General features: G+C 39.4%; 3 protein-coding genes across 5 annotated transcripts; 2 read left to right on the forward strand and 1 right to left on the reverse strand.

Annotated features, from left to right (window-relative positions):
- Positions 1–1,253: 1,253 nt before the first annotated feature.
- Positions 1,254–2,260, reverse strand: LOC135637889 (ethylene-responsive transcription factor ERF027-like). Its single transcript, XM_065150755.1, has one exon. The coding sequence runs from the start codon at positions 2,126–2,128 to the stop codon at positions 1,499–1,501; it is 630 nt and encodes a 209-aa protein (XP_065006827.1). The 5' UTR covers positions 2,129–2,260; the 3' UTR covers positions 1,254–1,498.
- Positions 2,261–4,648: 2,388 nt separating this feature from the next.
- LOC135639033 (serine/arginine-rich splicing factor RS41-like) lies at positions 4,649–9,546 on the forward strand. Of its 2 annotated transcripts, none has more exons than XM_065152740.1 (6): positions 4,649–4,788; positions 6,177–6,314; positions 7,619–7,731; positions 7,827–8,062; positions 8,861–9,121; positions 9,218–9,546. In XM_065152740.1, the coding sequence occupies exons 2-6, from the start codon at positions 6,206–6,208 to the stop codon at positions 9,228–9,230; spliced, it is 732 nt and encodes a 243-aa protein (XP_065008812.1). In that variant the 5' UTR covers positions 4,649–4,788; positions 6,177–6,205; the 3' UTR covers positions 9,231–9,546. The 2 variants fall into 2 exon arrangements, with proteins under 2 accessions (XP_065008812.1, XP_065008813.1); XM_065152741.1 differs by lacking the exon at positions 4,649–4,788 and adding an exon at positions 7,105–7,423 and having other exon boundaries at positions 6,176–6,314.
- Positions 9,547–13,535: 3,989 nt separating this feature from the next.
- LOC135582820 (cytochrome P450 87A3-like) lies at positions 13,536–16,646 on the forward strand. Of its 2 annotated transcripts, XM_065151009.1 has the most exons (9): positions 13,536–13,837; positions 13,916–14,240; positions 14,305–14,454; positions 14,529–14,780; positions 14,863–14,952; positions 15,033–15,111; positions 15,202–15,308; positions 15,803–15,933; positions 16,270–16,646. In XM_065151009.1, the coding sequence occupies exons 1-9, from the start codon at positions 13,626–13,628 to the stop codon at positions 16,358–16,360; spliced, it is 1,437 nt and encodes a 478-aa protein (XP_065007081.1). In that variant the 5' UTR covers positions 13,536–13,625; the 3' UTR covers positions 16,361–16,646. The 2 variants fall into 2 exon arrangements, with proteins under 2 accessions (XP_065007081.1, XP_065007080.1); XM_065151008.1 differs by having other exon boundaries at positions 15,803–16,646.
- Positions 16,647–20,230: the final 3,584 nt, after the last annotated feature.

Genomic DNA, 20,230 nt, shown 5'->3' on the forward strand with positions numbered 1-20,230 from the left:
CCGTATCTTCCTTTACGACTCACGCCATTCTTTGCTACCTGGAAGTCGCCTTGACACAGACGGATAACATGCACTGTCCTCCAACAGCTGCCATAGATGTCCGATGTATGTCTTCGGCAAAGTGCGGTCTCTTTCAGATCCACGTCTGGGAATACCGCTACCACTGTTGAAGGCCGGGACAACCAAATGACACGTGAATTTTCTTACGAATGGTGATCCTTTGATGTCCGAAGTCGGAGATGCATGTTTTCGATGTTACATGAAATGGATCACATGTGCAAAGTAAGGGAAAGAATTAATATGGATTGGTTTCAGCAACTCATGATGATATCAATGGCAGTAGTACAGTATTCTAGGCATGGATGTATTCATTAAAATTGCCAGGACAAGAATGAAGGACTCAAAATCTATATCTTATTATTTTTTATGGTGTTAATTGAGCCTAAGGACTTCAAATATCTATCATTTCGACGTAGATGTTGTTATAATAGCTTATTTAATTGTCTTCTTTGCGAAGGATTACAACTCAAGAGGCTTATGCTCCTCAAATCTCGTTAGAAAGACATAAAGTCGTTTATGGATAAGTTTAAGAAGTGACTTTGTGTGCCTCATATGGATGTCATCTCTTCCAAAACTTGCTTTTAGTTTCTCTCTCTTCTCTCTGTATCACCGTAGTAACATTGTCGAGCTTTTGCGTAAATTGCACTGAAGCGTTCAGCGATCTCCGCTGGTGTGGGTCCTGCACATTTAATTGTCTCCCGTGGGCGGAGGATCCATCTGGGGGAAGACTTGATCCGAGTACGTAAAGCTGAACACAGCCTTTTGGAGACCCCAATGGGCGGGGAACATCTTAACGTACGTGTGGTGTTATTATGCGCGTCTTTGATTGGGGTTGCAGAGCTTCATCCATGAGCAAAAAGATGCGATCCCTGTATGCTTCCGAGGCCTTCTTGCAGTCACAGCATTACCCGTGTCGTCGCATTGCAGACTCATTATGTGGAGGGTTTCACATTCTGTCAGAAGAATACCTGAACACAGCTAGTTTTGGCGAATCCAGCTTAAGATTTTACTCTTGGAGTTTATTGCCGAAGCAGAGTTTTACCGATCCTAATGATTTCAGAATATTTTCGACAAGACTAACCCAAACTGATATGATTTGTTGCTGCACTTTCTGATACTTAAGTGCTTTATTTTGCATGTTTTTTTATTCGAGGGAAAATAAATAAATAAATAGATAAAAGTAGAGCACTCTATGGCAGTGGAAGTTTATCTGCACATGCAACCAAGAAGACAAATAATAATATATCAATTCCCATATGCAATCTGGTAGAAAGGAAAACATTCTTTCCCAAGATTAAGGGGAAATTTGAACCCTACGGACTAGCGTTACATGTATGTAATCTCCATGAAAATGAAGCCCTAGGGAAGCACATCATGAAGGTGTTAGATAGGTGATATAAGCGTAACTCTTTGTTTATTGTGCTACGACAACATATATCTACGGATAGCTCCACAAGCTCACCTCCTCGGAGAGCTCCGGCGGGTCATCGGACCTATGCGGGCTTAGCCTTGGTGGGCTCATCAGCATCCCCTCGGCCATGTTCACCAACAACTGCGGCATGTCGAATATCTCCTCCTCGTCTATGTAGCTCCCTGGATGCTGATGGGAAGCAGCAGCAGGCTTCGGCACCAGTGAAGCCGCGGCCTCCGCGGCCGCCGCACGAATATGGGTCGGAGAGGCCGAGGCTGGCGCCGGACGCGAGGCGATCTCGCCGGGGAAGTTCAGCACGGCGTCGGTGCCGCGCAGCGCATGCGCCGCCACGTCGTAGGCCACGGCCGCCATCTCGGCGGTCGGGTACGTGCCGAGCCAGATGCGGCTGGCCTTGCGCGGCTCGCGGATCTCCGACACCCACTTGCCGCTCCGGTACCGGATGCCGCGGTAGCTCAGGTGCCTCCGGGAGGCATCCGGCCGCATGCGAGTCTCGCTCTCGGCCTGCACCGCATTACCTCCCTGGTCACAACAAGGCAACAGCTCGGGGAGTCGAGGTGGGGATGCTCGGCCGCCCTCCACTGCACGCCAACAGTGCACGTGGGGATGGCCGTGCACGTCCGAAGGGCGTTCAGCCATGCATCTGCCGAGAGCAAAACGATAGTAAGCGTTAAGGGGACAGTTCACGTGATCATGTGGAGTCGTCGTTGTCAGCTGCGTGCTGTGGGATTGCGCTGCAAACGGATCGGGACGAAGGGGAAGTGAGAGAGGGGATTGAAGAGCAGCATTTAAGGTGGAAAGTGAACGAGAAGGCGACGGTGGGATCAGAGGAAGCGTGGGGTTTTCGCGGGAAGGGGCAGCAGCGTCAACGGTGTATGATTTTGGGTGGCACGCGCTTTGGTTTTGGATGTTGGGCTAGCAATTAGCTGTTATCCTCGGAGCAAATCCAGCCACCCGAAAATAGGTTTTTAATGTAGCTCAAGCTTATACTCACCTCATGTCAACCATCTAACCATTAATATAATCTTATGTTAAGTGCCACTTGTGATGTTTATGGAGTTGTTTACGTGCTAAGCCACTTTTAGGCGTCGGTTGATGCTGTGGTCAAATTGTCTTCCGCCCGTATGAGGCGGTGGGTGAATCTTTTATTCGTTGCTTTGGGTGGTCTCAACAGAAATAAACTTTGAGCCAATGAACTCCTAAATATATTTATAATTTGAATTTATTTTTATTTTTGTTATATATAATTTTATGATGGTGTTTTCTATCCTACTGTCAATATTTTTTTATTATTTGTATTTATTTAAAAAATAGACTACAGCAATCGATTTTTAAGGCTCTTAAGACAACACCCAGTGTGCCCTTTGCAAGCTTATACAACACATCAGTCAGACATATCTTATCTTAATCGCAGCTGATTTATCATTGTGCTCAAATCGCAGCCGAGAATATATGGGTTGGTTCGCTCGAGTCAGTGAAGCTTCAGAAGTCATGTCAGTCATGGCGAGGAAGAAAATTGCATGCTTATATATGGATAAGAAAGGCCGATCGAGGTCTGGGAAAGGTCTTCGTGTGACGGTGCAAGTAATATAACCTCGCTGTCCTTTTACGTCCGACTCATTTCACGTGCTAGGAAATCAAAAGGAGAACAAATCCAACCGATCCTTAAAATGTCCGAGTCAAATGGCTCAACTGAGTCGAAGGACAAAATAGCGTCAGAGTTGCACTTGGAATGGATGCGTTCGATATCCATTCCCCCGTCAGTGTGCAGGTGATGTGGGACTTGAGGACCGGACGTCGAAATCAAAGCGATACGCTGAGAAAAGTTAGGTGGATAAGGAAGATATTGCCTGTCCCCTCTCCGTTGCTTCGTCTGTAGTTCGGGAAGCTAATCAGCACGCATTTGCTTGCAAGAACATCGTGGTGTAGTACTTGGAAGGAAGGAGCCAGGTAGCCGCCCCCTCCTCCTGCCTTTGAGGTAAAGATCACGCGGACGGAGGAGAAATATATTGTGAACCAACCCATGGCGGCCGGCCTTCTCGTCGCCAACCACCCCCGATTCTAGAGGCATCTGGTCGATTGAAAGCGAGCGGCGGAGCCAGCGCAGCGGAGAGACACGGCGAGAAAACCACCGCTGCCCTCGCATTCGATCGCCGAGCTACTCATCGACCTCCACCACTCTTGCGGCGTCGACTGAGATAACGAAGAAGGGAGAGAAAGGACAGGGTGAGGCCGCCGGAAAGTTGTGATGGAGAAATAGATGGAGAGCGAGGACAGCGGGTTGTCGGCAAGCGACGTCGGCTATTATAATTTTATTGTGATTTATAATACCATTTTATGTATCTACATTATTTTTATATCTACATTATTTTTATGTTTCTACATTATTTTTATACGCACAATACTACACAATACATGATTTATAATATCATTTTAGTAAATTTATGTATCTATAATTCTAACGGTGTCGGTCTGTCCTCTCTAAAATATTTTTCTGATATAATATAAATATTTTTTTTTATAAAATCTATATGATAATGATATGTTATTATGATCTTTTAGTTATTTAGAGAAGATATATTATAAACCTATTATCATTTTTTATGATAATGAGGTGTAAATTGGATTATGATTCGATGATTTTTCTCACATTCAGTTTTTTATGTAAAAAATTTAGAGTCTTCCAAAACAGTGATACCAATTTACTTCTTTTCATTATGCTTAAAATATTTGAAACCTAACCACAGCAAAATATAATACTTACAAGTTAAATATGAGTTATATATCTAATTCATCTAAAAGCTTGTAGCGATATCCATACTAGATCCAGCTGTTGACTAGGTGGGTCCCTTTTGGCCTCTCCGTTCGCCTTGGCTGCCGCACCCTCGGTGAGTCGACTATAAAAGACGCGCGTCGCACGCTCAGCCGTGCCGCGGGACTTGCGGGGCCAAAGACGAGATCGACACCATTGGATCGGTGGGTGCACGAATCTGACAGTTCCGTCCTTCGACAACGGACGCTTTATGCGGTGTACGCGTGTAGTCCCGTTGAGGATCCGAGTTCAAGCGACGCAGCAAACGCAGGGAAAAAGAGGTGTCGCTTGAAAACGTGGGCCCCATCTAGTTATGGGGTGACGATTGGAAATGTCGCGTGAAATGTAATCCGTATCTTTCGGTGGATCTGCCGAGAGGTCGTCCTTTTCCCGACCTAACCTCCCCCCTTTGCCCTCGAGAGTCCATTTCGAGTCGGCCTAGGGTTTCGGCCGTCACTTCGCCGATAAAGAACTGCTTCGATCGCAGGTAACAATTTCCTCAGAATCCATTGAATGTTTCGATCATGCTAATTTCTCGTTATTTTCTTCGTTTCTCATACGTATAGATCAAACAAGTTCTTATCTTTTTTTTACTCCTATCGATAGATCATCTGTGATTTCTCTGGCCTCAGGTTAATGACTTGATCTGTTTACTAATGTTCTTTTCCTCGGCAATATTTTTGCATCCTTCTTTGAGTCTTCTGATCTCTTTTGGCTGCTATGTTTTTCGTCGGATGAATTTCGGATCCTAACATGGAACGCTCTGCTGCATAAGAGTGTTAGTCGTCATATCCCCAAAATTTCTTGTTCCAATATTTATTTAGCATTATGTCTCTGAGATTTTCTGCCGAAAGGGAGGTTATCACCCTTGAAATGGTCATCTCTGGGTTCTCATTTCTTGTACCTGATGAACCTTGGTATTTAGATCGAGATCAACCTGCATACAATATCTAGCATAGGGCTGGATATTATTGCAAGAAGTGCTTTGCTCCCACTGCTTAGTTTGAGACGAACCGACATACACCATCTAGCATAGGGCTGCATCTTATTGTGATAAGTATCTTCCTGCCACTGCTTAATATGAACCTTGTTGGAGCAGAATATGAAATGCTTTGTTTGTGGGGTTCTGTTTCTCTCTTAGCTTTTGCTTTTGTTTGGTAATAGTATAGCAGAAGAGAGAAAAAGAGGGAAAAAGATGGGCCAGGGTCTTGCAGTTACATGCATGCTTGAAGTAAGAAGGTTAGAAAGACAACAAATGGTAGATTTGCATAGCTAAGCAATGAACTGCCTGAGTCTTGGATGGGTGAATTTGCATTAGTCAGGTGCAAACAAAGGAGACTAGAGAGGCAGGCATTAGAAAAAGATAATATTGGGAAGATGAATGAGTTGGTGTGTTAAATAATGTTGAGAAGGATGTGCCTGAATAGATAAATGATCTATCCTCTATATCTTAAGTAATTAACACAATTAATAAATTATTATTAACGAGAGATAACTATTGTTAATGAGAATTAGCAGGGAAAGGGGCTGAGCTGTGATTTTCTTGGTTTACTTGATCTCATTCTTAAATTTTTTTTGGCGATTTTTATATGACATCAAATTTCAATATGGTGTTGTAACTCATGATAATCTGTTAGCAGAGAGGATACATGATTATCACTTCTTTATGCACTTTAAATTAGGTAATTATTTTTATGGTAGTTGTACTTCTATCATGGACCAAGATTGAATAACATTATTGTCTTAATCCTTCAACTAATGACTAGATCAATCCTGTGTCATACGTGAGGATTTTAGTGGTCTACTGTTTTGGCAAAACTTTACTATTATCATGGTTGGCTTTTTTTATTGATATGGTTATCTTTTTTTCTCCAGATTTAGGTTCTTGTTGCTAATTAACCAGAATGTCAAGGTCGATTTTCTGTGGAAATTTGGATAATGACACTCGCCATTCTGAGCTTGAGCGGCTTTTCAGCAGATATGGGAAGGTTGACAGGGTGGATATGAAATCAGGTAACTTCCTATAATACTGTTGTATGACACCAGAATTCGAGGGTTTTTTTGACACATTCTCTGAAGCCTTTTTCTCAGACAATTGTTGTTACAGTTGCATTGATGCAGTTTTTGAACTATAATCTTTGGATGATAAATTAGTGTAACCACAAATATGCATGTTGGAAATGGTGCTGTTTCCGTTCGTGGTTCTGGGGCTGTCTGCTGGTCAGCGTATAGTTAGCATTTTATTATTCAGTTTGGTTTCCTGGGCCAAGTGGATCTGCAACGAACTGAACTTTCCTTTTCCTCATGATCCAGCTTTCGTTGCAGGTTCTAAGTAAGTAATATGCACATATGCTTCTGACAGCATAAATTTTCTTTTGCCATATCTACGAATCTGAATGCTTGTGTGGATTGGCCTTGCACATGAGGGCATTTTCAATAAAAAAATTTCAGTTACATCATTATATATTTCTTAGTGGCATTGGGAGGCAAAAAAAGAAAAAAAAACAAGAAGTTATTATGTCCTCTGAATATGCTGTGATGTGAACTTTCGGTGTGTATGATATCAAGAAGGAAGACCACACATGAAGTTGATAATTTTTGAATTATGGTCCCGGTTTATGCATTTTGAAAAGTCCCCACACATATTGACGTGGGACAGAACTATTGTGAACCATTCCACATGGTGCATAGTGGCAGGAGACCTGTTTTGAGGTTTCCTAGGGATTTGGAATCAGGATAAGTTTAAGAAAGCAGTATGTTTTTGAAGGATGATCCTCCATACTCAACAATTTCTTTGCCGCAGGAATATATTGGAGAATACATGCTCTTCTTGCTTGTTGGGCGCATGCATTCAACAATCCTTCCAGCTCGAGTTCATATTGCCTCTTTCCAGAGAGCTGATCCATTCCGCAATTCAATCGCATTTCATTCACACGGAAACATTCTCCACAAGACTATTGCCTTTAATTTCTCGTGAACTTTGCCCAGCCTTCCATCCCAACCATGTTTCCATCCTGAACAGCCTGGCTGGAGAATATGTATGGAGGAGGACTCTCTGTACCATGGCCTACCACAATACCTGTCTTTTGGACTAATGTTCTCTGACGTCATTTAGTTACCAGGTCTGTTTCTTTTTTCTATGGTCATTTTCTAGCTCGCTCTCTAAGAGATAGATGGCTAGATACCGAATCTCTGAATGGGTCTGCCGGAGGCCCTTCAGACTGGGTTCACTTAAGAAGGATTAGCATGGAAAGGTAATATCAAGTCAGATAATTTCATGATAAAATATATTTTACCATGCTTCCACTATTTTGTAGGGTTTGCTTTTATATACATGGATGATGAGCGTGATGCTGAAGATGCAATACGTGGACTTGATCGGCTAGAGTTTGGCAGACATGGGCGGCGGCTCCGTGTTGAGTGGACAAAGGCAGGGTGCTAGCAAAGCCTATGTTTTTGGTAGATGATTAAGCATGCTGACCTTAGGGGATAATAGTATCTCACTCATGGAACTTCTCTCTGCAGCAAGAAAGGAATAGCAGAAGGTCTGGCAGTTCAAGAAGGCCTTCGGCTAACACAAAACCTTCAAAGACCTTGTTTGTCATAAACTTTGACTCAATCAACACCAGGACACGGGATTTGGAAAGGCATTTTGAGCCATATGGAAAAATTTTGAATGTTAGGATTCGAAGAAATTTTGCCTTCATCCAGTTTGATGCTCAGGACGATGCAACAAAAGCACTAGAGGCTACCCACATGAGGTAAAGTGACGTTACATTCGGGTTTTTCGATTCAACAGTGTAAATATTATATATATTTTAATTCTAATCTATCTTTTTGTTGATGTAATTTATCTTCGAAATCCTTTTTCAATTTCTCTTTAAAAGTATTTGTGATTGAGCGCATGTTCATCTTTTTGCATATACTGGTGACCTGGATGATCTAGCACATCCTAGCTTCATATAACATGGAAGTTAAACTGTAGAGATCTGTTTGCATTCCGCTTGAAGCTGCTATGATTAAGATTCATATAACCATCATCACTGAACTAATCATGGATCAGTTACTACTTACCATCAATGGTCTGAGACCCCTTCACCGAGTAAGATGCCTAGGAGTTAAGATCGTTGAAGTATTTTCTGGATTTCAGTCAACTTTTTGGGTAGGGTGTGGGATTACTTGTTTATGGTCTGTACCTCATAACCAGTTCAATTTTCTGTACTTGTTTTATTGATGACTTTTGCTTATCATTCATGACAGAGCAGCAAGTTCATAAATTTCTGCTTATCAGTCCATGAAGTTAAAGTTCACAATTTCTGCTTGTCATGTGCAGCATCGTCCACCATTTTCTGATTCATAAGTTTACCTATTGACTACGCAGTTAGTAATTTTACATGTACTTGTTGCAGTGAATTTTACGTGTAGCTTCTTATTTAACAGAAACAAACAAAACTCATTCTACAAACTCATAATAATGAACCTGATTTGGAATGATCTGACTCAGTTGCTCTGAACTTACTTGTGGGTTTTCTTTATTTTCTAATTCATTGGACAACCAGCAAGCTGATGGATCGGGTGATCTCCGTCGAGTATGCAGTCCGTGATGATGACGATAGAAGAAACGGCTATAGCCCTGATCGGAGAGGTCGGGAAAGGTCAAGAAGCCATGATCGAGGACGGTCTTCAAGTCCTTATGGTAGAGGCGTGGAGAGGGCGAGCCCCAACTACGGTCGTGCTCCCAGTCCATATGCCAAGGCCAGGGAGAGGGGAAGTCCTAGCTATGAAAAAGCTCAAAGTCCTGCCGATGATAGAGACCGCAGGTGAGTAGTGCTTGGTACCGAGTCCCTTTAGTGTTGCACCAGTTTTTTGGGATCACTGTTCTTGCACAATGTCAAACTACTATTTTGTTGGTGCAGTCGCTCCCCATGAAGGCAGGCAGTATCTGAAGCGCTCGGTTCCTGTTGATCCCAAAAAGTGTGTTGTTGTGCAGCTTATCCCAGTAGATGTTTGTTTACTTTGCCATGATCAGAGGTCCCCATTAGATTGTGTGTGATGACTTAGCTTATCTTGTTTTCTCATTAGAAAATAGGCAAGGGAAGTGTTTTTGCACTGTACTTGTCTTTGACACCTTGTTCATTATTTCTGGCTTCTATATAACACTCCGATTTTGTTTCAAGAATGTCATTGCCTTGCGGTAATGATATTTGGGTGAAAAATTTTAATTTCTAATTTATTTTATTTTCAATCAAGTATTATCAACATATTCATGAACAATTGTGTAGATTTGATAGATAGAAGATAAAATGAAGAAAAATGATATATAGTTAAAAGGGACAATATAATTAATATTAATGGTGCAAGGAATGAATATTCAGTGGGATACCTAAGAAGATTTTACGATAAATTATATAACAATGATTGAAATTCTTTTCATTTAAGTTCTGTACAGTTATCGGTGATGATAAAAAAAAAACTATGCAGCGGATTTGAGATATGAGGCAGCTGATTTGTTGGGATTATCAGGGAATTGATTTCCTGTCCTGTTAACATTGGAACAAAAACATAAAACTTATAGGTCTGATGTTGAGTCCTGTTGGTATCATCAGAACAAAAACATGGTAGGACTGAAGCAATCATTATCCACAGTCAAACAGAAAAGCAAAATCTGTAGAAGTTCCGAGGCATCACTGGGAAGTATAAAAGCATCAAACTTTATCAGATTGTTGTTGATGTCAGATCAAATGTAGGGATCAAAATAGGGCAAAACTGATTAGAAAGAAAGAGAGTTCAAATGGCTTACTTCATCTTTAATCCATGAGGCGACACAATTTTCCTTGTTGTTGTTGAATGCACATGATCCAAATTATTTGCTAGCTTAGGGAAGCAGAAGAAATATCCTTTGGAAAACCCTCCGACACCCCAGTAAATAGCAACTCCAGTATTTGGACAACCCTCTCCCCACCTCAATAATTATTATTAGATGCAACAGAAGACTACTACAGTAGCATTTGAACTACCCACTCCCTACCCCCAATAATTATGATTAGATAGAGTACTCTACAATAGTTGAAGAAAGTACTTTTACTGTGGTGGAGGTACTCTACAATAGTTGAAGAAAGGACTTTTTCATGCTTGGAATATTTGAACAACCCCCTCGCTGCCTCTCAATAGTTATCATTTGATGCGACAAAAATAATTGAAGAAAGACAACTTCATGTTCTACAGTAGTTGAAGAAAGGATCACGTGTAACATGTTCTCAAATAATAGTAAGAAGATACTATTAGTCCAAGATTAAATCAAATAGAAAAAAAAACTCAAGATGATAAACTTTATTGAGCTTCTCAGAAAGAATAATACTTATATATTTTAAACAACTCTTAGATTTTATTTTACTTGAATTGATCTCTGTATGACTCTATCTAATCTTATTTGAAAGATAAAATATTAATTTGAAATCTTCCTAAATATATTTTGATTTTTTAAATTAAGATTTTTTTATCCTTACAAATCTATCTAATCTTATTTAAAAGATAAAATATTAATTTTATGATCTTTCAAAATATACTTTAACTTCTTAACACTCCCTCTTAAAGTATAATTTTATATATAAGTCCTGACTTGATTTGTAGAGTTTTGGATCGCCTATAGAAATATGATCTTGATCAAAATATTCTCCAGGGTGCATATGAATATTACTATTTGGAAATCTATCTGAATCAAATTGCTTCGTTCGAAAACTTTTAGGACCATCGAGAATACCTCTTGGCTCATAGTCTGATCTAAACTGAAAGACCATTGAAATCTGTAGCTGGACTTTATACAGAAGGCACAACATCTATATGATGGTCGAATTCAAAATTAGGCTTGTGCAAATTAGAAATAGTACCAAATTCCTTACAGAAGCCTTGACATAATATCCCAAGTTTCATTTTTATGAATAACAATCATTTCTTTATTCATGGAATCCTCTTATACCTTAAGCTTCATCAAAACAAGTAGGCTCAAGATCATTAGTTGATTAAGAAATGAAACAGTGACATATGTTTACGTGGTCCCCATCTCTGCTAGTTTGATAATTATTATTTTTATCTTTTCAATATTAAAATTTTCTCTTTGTGAAAATTATAACTCCCCTTATCACTTTGCTCTATTATTGGTGACGAAGAAATAACATGAGTAGATATAAATGAGGAAGGAGATGATTAAATATATATCACTTTCATTATTGTAATTGATATTTTCAAAAGAAATACTTATGAAAGATAATAACAAGAAACTTTATCAAACACAACATCTCGAGATACTATATACCTGTGTTTGTGTATCTATATATTTCTAACCTTTCTTCCTTTCATCATAGCCAATAAAGATGCATTTCTTGGCCTTAATATCAAGCTTGCTTCTCTGGTATATGAATATAGCATGGAGAACTAAATATTCTGAAATGTATTTGCAATAGAGAAGAGATTTTTCTTCATACTTGGAATATGGTAAACACTCTTCAATATAATAGGATCATTGTCTTCAGCTGATATTATGATAGTGCCTTTCTTTTTCACTTGATGAATAATATTATCTATCATAATAATTATATTATTATATTTATATTGATAAAGATTGATGAATTTGGTACCATCTCCAGTGAGACGAAGACCATATCTTGAATCAATAATCCAGTTATTTTCAAAATTGATAGATGTCATGGCCTCAATAATTTCAGCTAAAAAGTATTTGCCCTAATCTTCAATAGTAACATTAGAACAATCTTCTTTATTTGTAATATTTTCACATTTAATCATTATATTCTTGATATGGCCTAACTTATCACACCTATAACACTTGTTCTTCTTCAGATTTACATTATTGTTTAAAAAGAACTCTTGCTTACTGTTAGCATCATCCTTTGAAAAAGACTCTTTATCATTATTATTATTATCATTTTTTTTATTTGTTAAAAATGTATCTTCATCTCTCATTGAAATAGAAACTCCCGCTAAGGATTCCTAAGAAGCAAAAAGAATTTTCGACTCTACCCAGGATGGTTGTTGAACCCATCCCTCAATAGATGTAATATAAGGAATATATTATTTTCAAAGATCACAAACAATATAACGTCTTATTCGTGTATCAGAAATAGTCTCATTTGGATCTAAAAGTAATGTATTTGAATATAAATGTTTAATCTTCAAAAAATAATGAAAAATTGAGAGATCATTTTAGATAGTATTTGTTAAATCATTTTCCAAATACTAAAGTCGAATGATGTTCTTTTTATTGAGCAATAAAAATTCAGCTTTTACATTTAAAATCTTCCATCTCTTCATGGCATCTCCATTTGTATTATCTAATGTTGTTATTGCATTACCACCGACCACATCCCATAAATCTTCCCTTAAGAGATAAGACTCCAAGTCTTTTAGATCTTATAGTTAGGCTGATTGACAAGTTCAATACTAAATCTACCAATTCGACTATAATTTTTATTATTACAAAAGATTATCTTCTTCACCAAGGAGATTTTGAAATATAGATTATCACCCTTGTAACTCTGATACTATGTGAAGAAAGAGAGGATCACATGCAAGTGTAATCTTTTCTCAAATAGTAGTAACAAATTATTACTAGCCTAAGATCAAACCAAATAGAAGAAATAGAAACTAAGGCGGAAATGAAAAATTTTATTGAACTTCTCAAAAAAAAAAAATCTTATATATCTTAAATGACTCGAATACTTAAGGCTTGAATTGATCTAAATATGTAGATGTCACCTATTTATACATGTGAAATACAAGAATCTATAATCTCTACAACTCTATCTAATCTTATTTAAAAGATAATATATCAATTTGAAATCTTTCAAAATATATTTTAACTTTTTTAAACTAAGAATTTCTTATCCTTGTAAATCTATCTAATCTTATTTAAAAGGTAAAATATTAATTTATATTCTTATAAAATATATTTTAACTTCTTAACAAAACAATCCCCTCTACCCCCTCCTAATAATTAATGATATGATATAACAAAAGATAGACTCATTCATTCTCAGTTAAACAAACAACATACCCCACCCAATAGTTATGATTAGATACCGCAAAAAAATTTAGACTTTTATTCGATCTCAAGATAAGAATTTAGATTAGGATGAAGAGATTTATAAATAAGGATGAGAAAGTTTGAATTAATATAAATAAGCATTCATGAATGACTTAAGGTAGCACAGATCGAAAGTATTCCTCAATCATTGTACTATCTTTTTCATTTCCTCGAAGTTCTGCCGAAGCCAACACCTTATCCTCATCCTCCACTCTTACACTTCAGCTATGCATATGGCATTCCTGGTTGCCATGTTCGGTGCAGTGTCGGTGGTCGTACTGGCGGTTCACTGGGTTTACAGATGGAGGAACCCAAGGTGCAGCACCGGAAACCTTCCGCCTGGCTCCATGGGTTTGCCTCTGCTTGGCGAGACCATGCAATTCTTCTCACCGAACACCACTTTCGATGTCTCTCCCTTCATCAAGAACAGGATAAAGAGGCACGTAGAATCAAATCAAAGCGTCATCACTCTTGCACTACTTCTTGTCTCTTTACACATTTGATGGATGCACTTCAGGTACGGGCCAGTGTTCAGAACCAGCTTGGTCGGCCTGCCTGTGGTTGTGTCCACCGACCCGGAGCTCAACCACTTCGTCTTCCAACAAGAGGGGAGGCTGTTCGAGAGCTGGTACCCTGAGACCTTCACCGAGATCTTTGGCCGCAGCAACGTGAGCTCCTTGCATGGATTCATGTACAAGTACCTCAAGAGCTTGGTTCTCAAGCTCTTCGGTCCCGAGTCCCTCAAAGAGCTGCTGCTTCGTGATGTGGAGACGGCAGCATGCGCCAATCTCTCCTCGTGGTCGCGTCTGTCGAGCATCGAGCTGAAGGAAGCCACGTCAAATGTAACCTTTTTTCTTGTAGATACATTTCTGCCAGTTTCTGATTACCTCACCCAACTGTTCACAGATGATATTTGATCTCACTGCCAAGAAGTTGATTAGCTACGAATCTTCGTCTTCATCTGAGAGTTTGAGGAAAAATTTTGTGGCCTTCCTACGAGGACTGATCTCGTATCCGGTGGATCTCCCAGGCACAGCTTATCACCGGTGTATGCAGGTAATCGACCACTTTCCTTTCTTTGTTTGATTCCAGTGTCTGGAAATGAGTATGGATTCTCTTGACATGTTCAGGGAAGGAAGAACGTATTGAAAGTGCTGAAAAATATGCTTAAAGAAAGGCGGAATTCTCCATGGAAACAACATGGAGATTTCTTCGACTGTGTCATTGAAGAGCTGAACAAAGAAAGATCATTGATAACGGAGACCATTGCTCTGGATTTGATGTTTGCGCTGCTCTTCGCGAGCTTCGAGACCACATCTCTGGCCCTCACGCTGGCCATCAAGTTTCTCACGGACCACCCAAATGTACTGGAGAAATTGACAGTACGTTTCATGCACGTACTGTACCCACAGAGATCGACAAATTAGACCGGCTATCTTTTTGATCATAGAATCACATTTGCAGGAAGAGCATGACACAATACTAAAGAACCGAGAGGACCCAATGACAGGAGTGACATGGATGGAGTACAGATCAATGACATTCACATTTCAGGTGAGCTTTTGACCTCAGAAATTGAGGAGAAAATGTATGACATGAACTAATAAATCAATGGGTTCTTTATCCTGTTGAAGGTTATCAATGAAACAGCGAGGTTGGCAAATATAGCGCCAGGGATCTTCAGAAAAGCACTGAAGGACATCCAGTTTAATGGTCGATCGATATCTACTGTAACATAAATCTCTTCTGATCCACACTTGTTGATCTCGAGGTCTCAAAACCCAGACTCTGGTTTTGCTACAGGATACACAATTCCTGCAGGATGGCGAATCATGGTGTGTCCTCCAGCAGTGCATCTGAACCCTGAGATATACGAGGATCCACTCACCTTCGACCCAAGTAGATGGAAGGTTGGTGAACCAGTCCAGTTCAGTTTAATAGCATGTATGCCAACTGCCACTTTCATGTTAAGATTGCTAGTGGTTCTGAGAGACATCCAGCAGATCCGTCATCTAATTTCAATATTCATATCCATGCTAACAGTGCTAAAAGATTGCATAGATTATACGGCCCTCAGATTTGCTTAGCTTGCTCTTTTAGTAAACAAACATGTCAACGTGACTTAGTGATCAGCAACAAAGGTTTTCTTCTTGGAAGAAAGTTTATATATATATATATATATAGATATATACACACCTCATTCTGCATTACATGTAACAAGAGCTACAGAGGCCATGTCCAAGATCTTCCTATCAAATAATCAATGTTGGTAGGGTTTTAGCTAGATCTACTCTGTTGCACCCAAGCACATGGAATTCATGGAACATCTCTTAAGTCAGCCAACTCATCATGGGATCAAGTCTGGCTCTAAGCCAAGGAAGAAAACCTTTTTGTTGGCACGCAGGAGAGGCCAGAACTGAATGGTGGGTCCAAGCATTTCAAGGCTTTTGGAGGGGGCATGAGATTCTGTGTGGGCGCTGAATTCGCCAAGCTGCAGATGGCCATCTTCCTCCATTGCTTGGTGACCAAATACAGGTACAGTTTGGCCCTACCTTCCACCATTTTTCTTTTCTTTTACATAGTGGAAATACGTTGGCCATGGTTAACAAGGCAACTGCATGAGCTTCATGTACACACTGACAAAGCCCATTCCCACAATTAATCCATTAGCATTAGCAGCAAATCATGCTCTCCAAAATGCACCATTTGTTCCACGAGTTATAGAAGGATTTCATGGCAAGTGACCATGTTTGAGAATTATATGATCCTGGATGAAGGCTGCAGAGAGATGTTTATCTCGCAATGGCACCATATGATACTGCTCGTTTTGTCTGTAAACCTTTCATTTATTTGTAATTCTGCTTTTGTCAGCTGGAGGGCAATCAGAGGAGGAAATATAGTCCGAACGCCAGGATTAGGATTCCCAAATGGTTATCACATCCAGCTCTTTCCCAAAGCTTGATGATCTGCAGGGAGATGGCTTAGACACAGATCAGTTGTAAGATATGTATAATAGAGAGTCTAAATTTCCATAGAACAATTATATTGTGGTCTATAGACATGGCTGCTGGTGGCTCAAGAACTGTTGTTTGGGACCTTCTCCTCTTCTTCCTCATTGCTACAGTCCTGAGAGAAGATTTGGTGGTTCCATCAAAGGTACCTTCTGTTCTCTGCAAGTGTGTAGTGTGTGCAAACTGCTGTTCTATGCGGTCCACTTGAGAAATAAAATCTTGAAACTTTGTGTGTTTCGTAGCTGAATTTGCTAAAATGGAGGATATCTTTCTAACATTGTTAGGTAAATATATTTATGCAAAGAATTTAATCCAGGAGGAAATTATTACTCACCCGGAAACAGCCATAACCTCTCCTGTGATGGATTAGAAGTCAAAACCTGCCTTTCTTGTGTGCAGAGTTTTTTACTGTGTCAGGAAGCATTTTCCATATGCCCAATATGCTGACCAGTACTTGCATTGAACAAGTGTCCTTAACCCTAGTAAATGAGCTTCTTCTACGCAGTGACAGAGATCCAACTGTGTTTGATGCCCTCTCTAGCACAGTGGGTTTACAATAATTGATTTGCATACAAGGTGAATTAAAAGAATTAAAAGGAATAAAAAGCTAATTTAACAGTGTGGAAATTCTAAAAATATTCATACATAGTAACCGACTTAAATGAACAGTTTGGAGACACTGTTATGCTATTAAATAGGCAAATCATTATTGGTTCATCAGATCTTAAGTGCGATTGGACTGAATTTTGACATGTTACAGGGAAAATGAACTTATCAGGCTTTGAACTTAATTACTAGTAAAAAACATAAAACTATTTGAAAAATAGGCAATCGTTCATCAATAACAGTAGCACCAACTAGAGAATGTATTCCCCAACAATCGAAGTCCTTAAATAAAAACTACATGAGCTAATAATTAATCAACTCGTGACTGTAAATTGTGAAACTTTCTTGACAAACACATAGAAGGACAATCACATCTTGTGCAACTTTTTTTATAAGACTTGTACCTGAAAATAAAAAAAACATGACAAATCACACAAAATGGACATTTTTATTTTTCACTATCAGGTGATTCATATACTATCATTCTACTATATCATGTCAGAGTACCACATCTGTAAGTTACCTAATAAAAAAAAAAGGCTACATAATTATATTTGGATCGCAGAACGGACATAACCCATATCATTTTCACAGCACAAAATTATTGGGAATGCACTGCATCAAATATTTAATATGGTTTAGTTAAGCCTCCTCCATAGAACTTCCACCTTAGAGTAAACTCACGATCCTATCTCTACACCCTTTTTTTCTTCTTTTTATTTCATTACGTTTCACTGTCCATCAAATAAATGAACACTATTATACTTTGGTCATCACCCGTCAGGTAATTGACCTTTTAATTTTATTGAACCCTAATCACTAGTTCAAAATATTTAAGTCCAAGTTAATAGTAGCACGCCCATCACCCTCGTATATGTCAATCTAATTTGTTTAACCCACTTCCGATATGGATTAAATTGGGGTGTGACTATCACACTCTGCACTACATCACAGAATCTCTCTTTTACCATTCGGCTGCAACCCACAGGACCACCACATACAAAGAAATTATTTATAAGCCAAAACCACTAATAGATTAAAGACAACCCTCAATAGTTTCATTAAAACCCAAAAGCTTCATTATTAATACTGAACAACTTTAATTATCTTAATGCTAATAACGATCCTATTATTATATTGACCTCAAAACTCAACCCGCCCCAGTTGATCTGACTCGTTGTTTGGGATTTCCAACACAATTTGATCAATTCCTACAGGTGCAAATGACCGATGGTAGTTCACCTCGTGAGAGATTATTGCTCGTGTAACTCGCAAAACCTATTTCTACCGTCGGCCTCAACCTTCTCCTTCTCAACATCGGCTTCACAACGGATACTGGAAATCAGCCCCACATAAATCCGACAAGTTGGCCAAACTCCTATCTTTGTGATTCCAGTTCTTAGTTCATTGTTGCAACCAACGCTGCCAAACTGATCACAACTACCGATCAAAACCAAACAAGGCACATGAAATGACCAAAGGAAGTAGAACAAAATGTCAGTGACAATAAGTACAAGATTCACGAAAAGTGGATAGTTAAACCCCAAGATGATGAAAGAATACGGCCAGTGATCTCAAAATTACACAGCATCGCCATCCGATTACGATGTGAATTCAGGCGAACAAATTTGCAACAGAAATCATAAGTCGAGGAATCAGAAGTTATGGATAAGAATAAGTTCATATATCCGAATCTCATAGAAGGTTGATCTATCGATACTAAAAGTCTGGGATAATAGGGGAGAGAAAGAGCGTCACCGTCGAAGGAGAGGAAGAGAGAAATGGATTCGTCAATAGGGGACGCCGCGACCGCCTTCCCGACGACTTCTTCCGTTCCGTTCGCTGTGCTATTTATTTGTTGTGTGCGCGAAGCCTTTCAAAATAATACAGCGATGCTTTTTCCCCATTTTAAGATTACCTGCTTGTCTACCTGACTTGGGACTGGAACGTAAAAATGGAGCCCACCAGGGACAATGTCCGAGACTACTCTGCCTCCAATAGCAGGACCGGTAAGCGATGACGCATCAGAAAGCGTGTTGTTATCCGGGAGGGGCCGCGCGATCTGTGCCATCTCTCGGTTTGGTGCGGATCGCATGAATAGCCACGGGCAGCGATCGTCTCTATAGATGACGTGTCACAAAAGCATTGACTTAAAAGCGGGTCCCGGCTAACATTCATCGCGATCTCCGACGGTGCGATCGTCTCTATGGGACGCTGTTTGATGGGTGTGCTTCGTCCCGTCCCGCCGCGTGGTTCGGGTACGGTGGTGGCGTGGTGCTTGAGTTGCTTGTTTCGCGTTGCCTACGCATCATGCATGACGAATGCCGCTTTGCCTATCTGAATCACCGGTTCGATCTGACCCGGTTGAGTTGCGTCGGCCGAACAAAGAGGATAGAATCGATATGTATTTCCCAAAAATAGTTGCTAATGGGAGAAAACCCATTTCAATTACCATTCCAGGAGGATGTCCGGCCTCTCCCCAAAGATCTCTGGGCTACAACGCTCGGACCGGGCTCGACCCGTGCGCGCAGGTTCTGGGCCAGGCTCTAGTCCGGCCTGCCGAGACCAATACGTGCATTGCACGTGCTATAGGCCCATAACAACTAGGATTTTTTAGTCTTACAAAATTTATCGAATAAAATTTAAAGTGAGTAATAATTATGAGTAGTATAATTATCGAATCGTATTTTCTTGGATTTCACCGGCTTCTCGTAATTAGGGCTCGTTGTGTGCACCTTCACCTTCTTCTATTTGTAACATATTAAGCATTGTATTCTTCTTAGATTATACCAATTTCTCTAAATAGTCTTGTAGTTCGTGTCTTTGTTATCTTTCCCAAAGGCGATATTTTATCTGAGAAGTAAGAAATGGGACACTCGAAATATGTTATGATTTTTGAAGTTTACTATTCATGATTCCTTTTTATTATTATTGATATTTTATTTAAAAATTATTAAAAAAAAATATTATTATACTATTTTAAATTTAGTATTATCAATTTTATTTTTTATATTTATTTCTCTTACAATCACTTATTTTTGCTAATGTTGTTAGAATTCGTTCGACCTTACTTGTGGATCTTTGATGTCACCTTTTAAGAAGAAAGAAGAAAAAAAAAAAAAAAAGAGGGGGAGGAGGAAGAATAAAAGGAGACGAGACGATGAGGAGAAGAACGAGAAGAAAAAAAAAGATAACATTTATGTTCATTTATATAA

This window comes from Musa acuminata, chromosome BXJ3-5 (genome assembly GCF_036884655.1).
Source record: "Musa acuminata AAA Group cultivar baxijiao chromosome BXJ3-5, Cavendish_Baxijiao_AAA, whole genome shotgun sequence".
In the NCBI taxonomy this organism is placed as follows: domain Eukaryota; kingdom Viridiplantae; phylum Streptophyta; class Magnoliopsida; order Zingiberales; family Musaceae; genus Musa; species Musa acuminata.

Excerpts from the sequence above, each read along its gene's own strand:
- LOC135637889 (XM_065150755.1), bottom strand. The coding sequence starts at position 2,128 with ATGGCTGAACGCCCTTCGGACGTGCACGGCCATCCCCACGTGCACTGT.
- LOC135639033 (XM_065152740.1), top strand. The coding sequence starts at position 6,206 with ATGTCAAGGTCGATTTTCTGTGGAAATTTGGATAATGACACTCGCCAT. Across the intron at positions 7,732-7,826 it reads TCCGTGTTGAGTGGACAAAG|CAAGAAAGGAATAGCAGAAG; the intron begins GCAGGGTGCTAG and ends TTCTCTCTGCAG. Across the intron at positions 8,063-8,860 it reads CTAGAGGCTACCCACATGAG|CAAGCTGATGGATCGGGTGA; the intron begins GTAAAGTGACGT and ends TTGGACAACCAG.
- LOC135582820 (XM_065151008.1), top strand. The coding sequence starts at position 13,626 with ATGCATATGGCATTCCTGGTTGCCATGTTCGGTGCAGTGTCGGTGGTC. Across the intron at positions 14,455-14,528 it reads CTTATCACCGGTGTATGCAG|GGAAGGAAGAACGTATTGAA; the intron begins GTAATCGACCAC and ends TGACATGTTCAG. Across the intron at positions 15,112-15,201 it reads GAAGGACATCCAGTTTAATG|GATACACAATTCCTGCAGGA; the intron begins GTCGATCGATAT and ends GTTTTGCTACAG.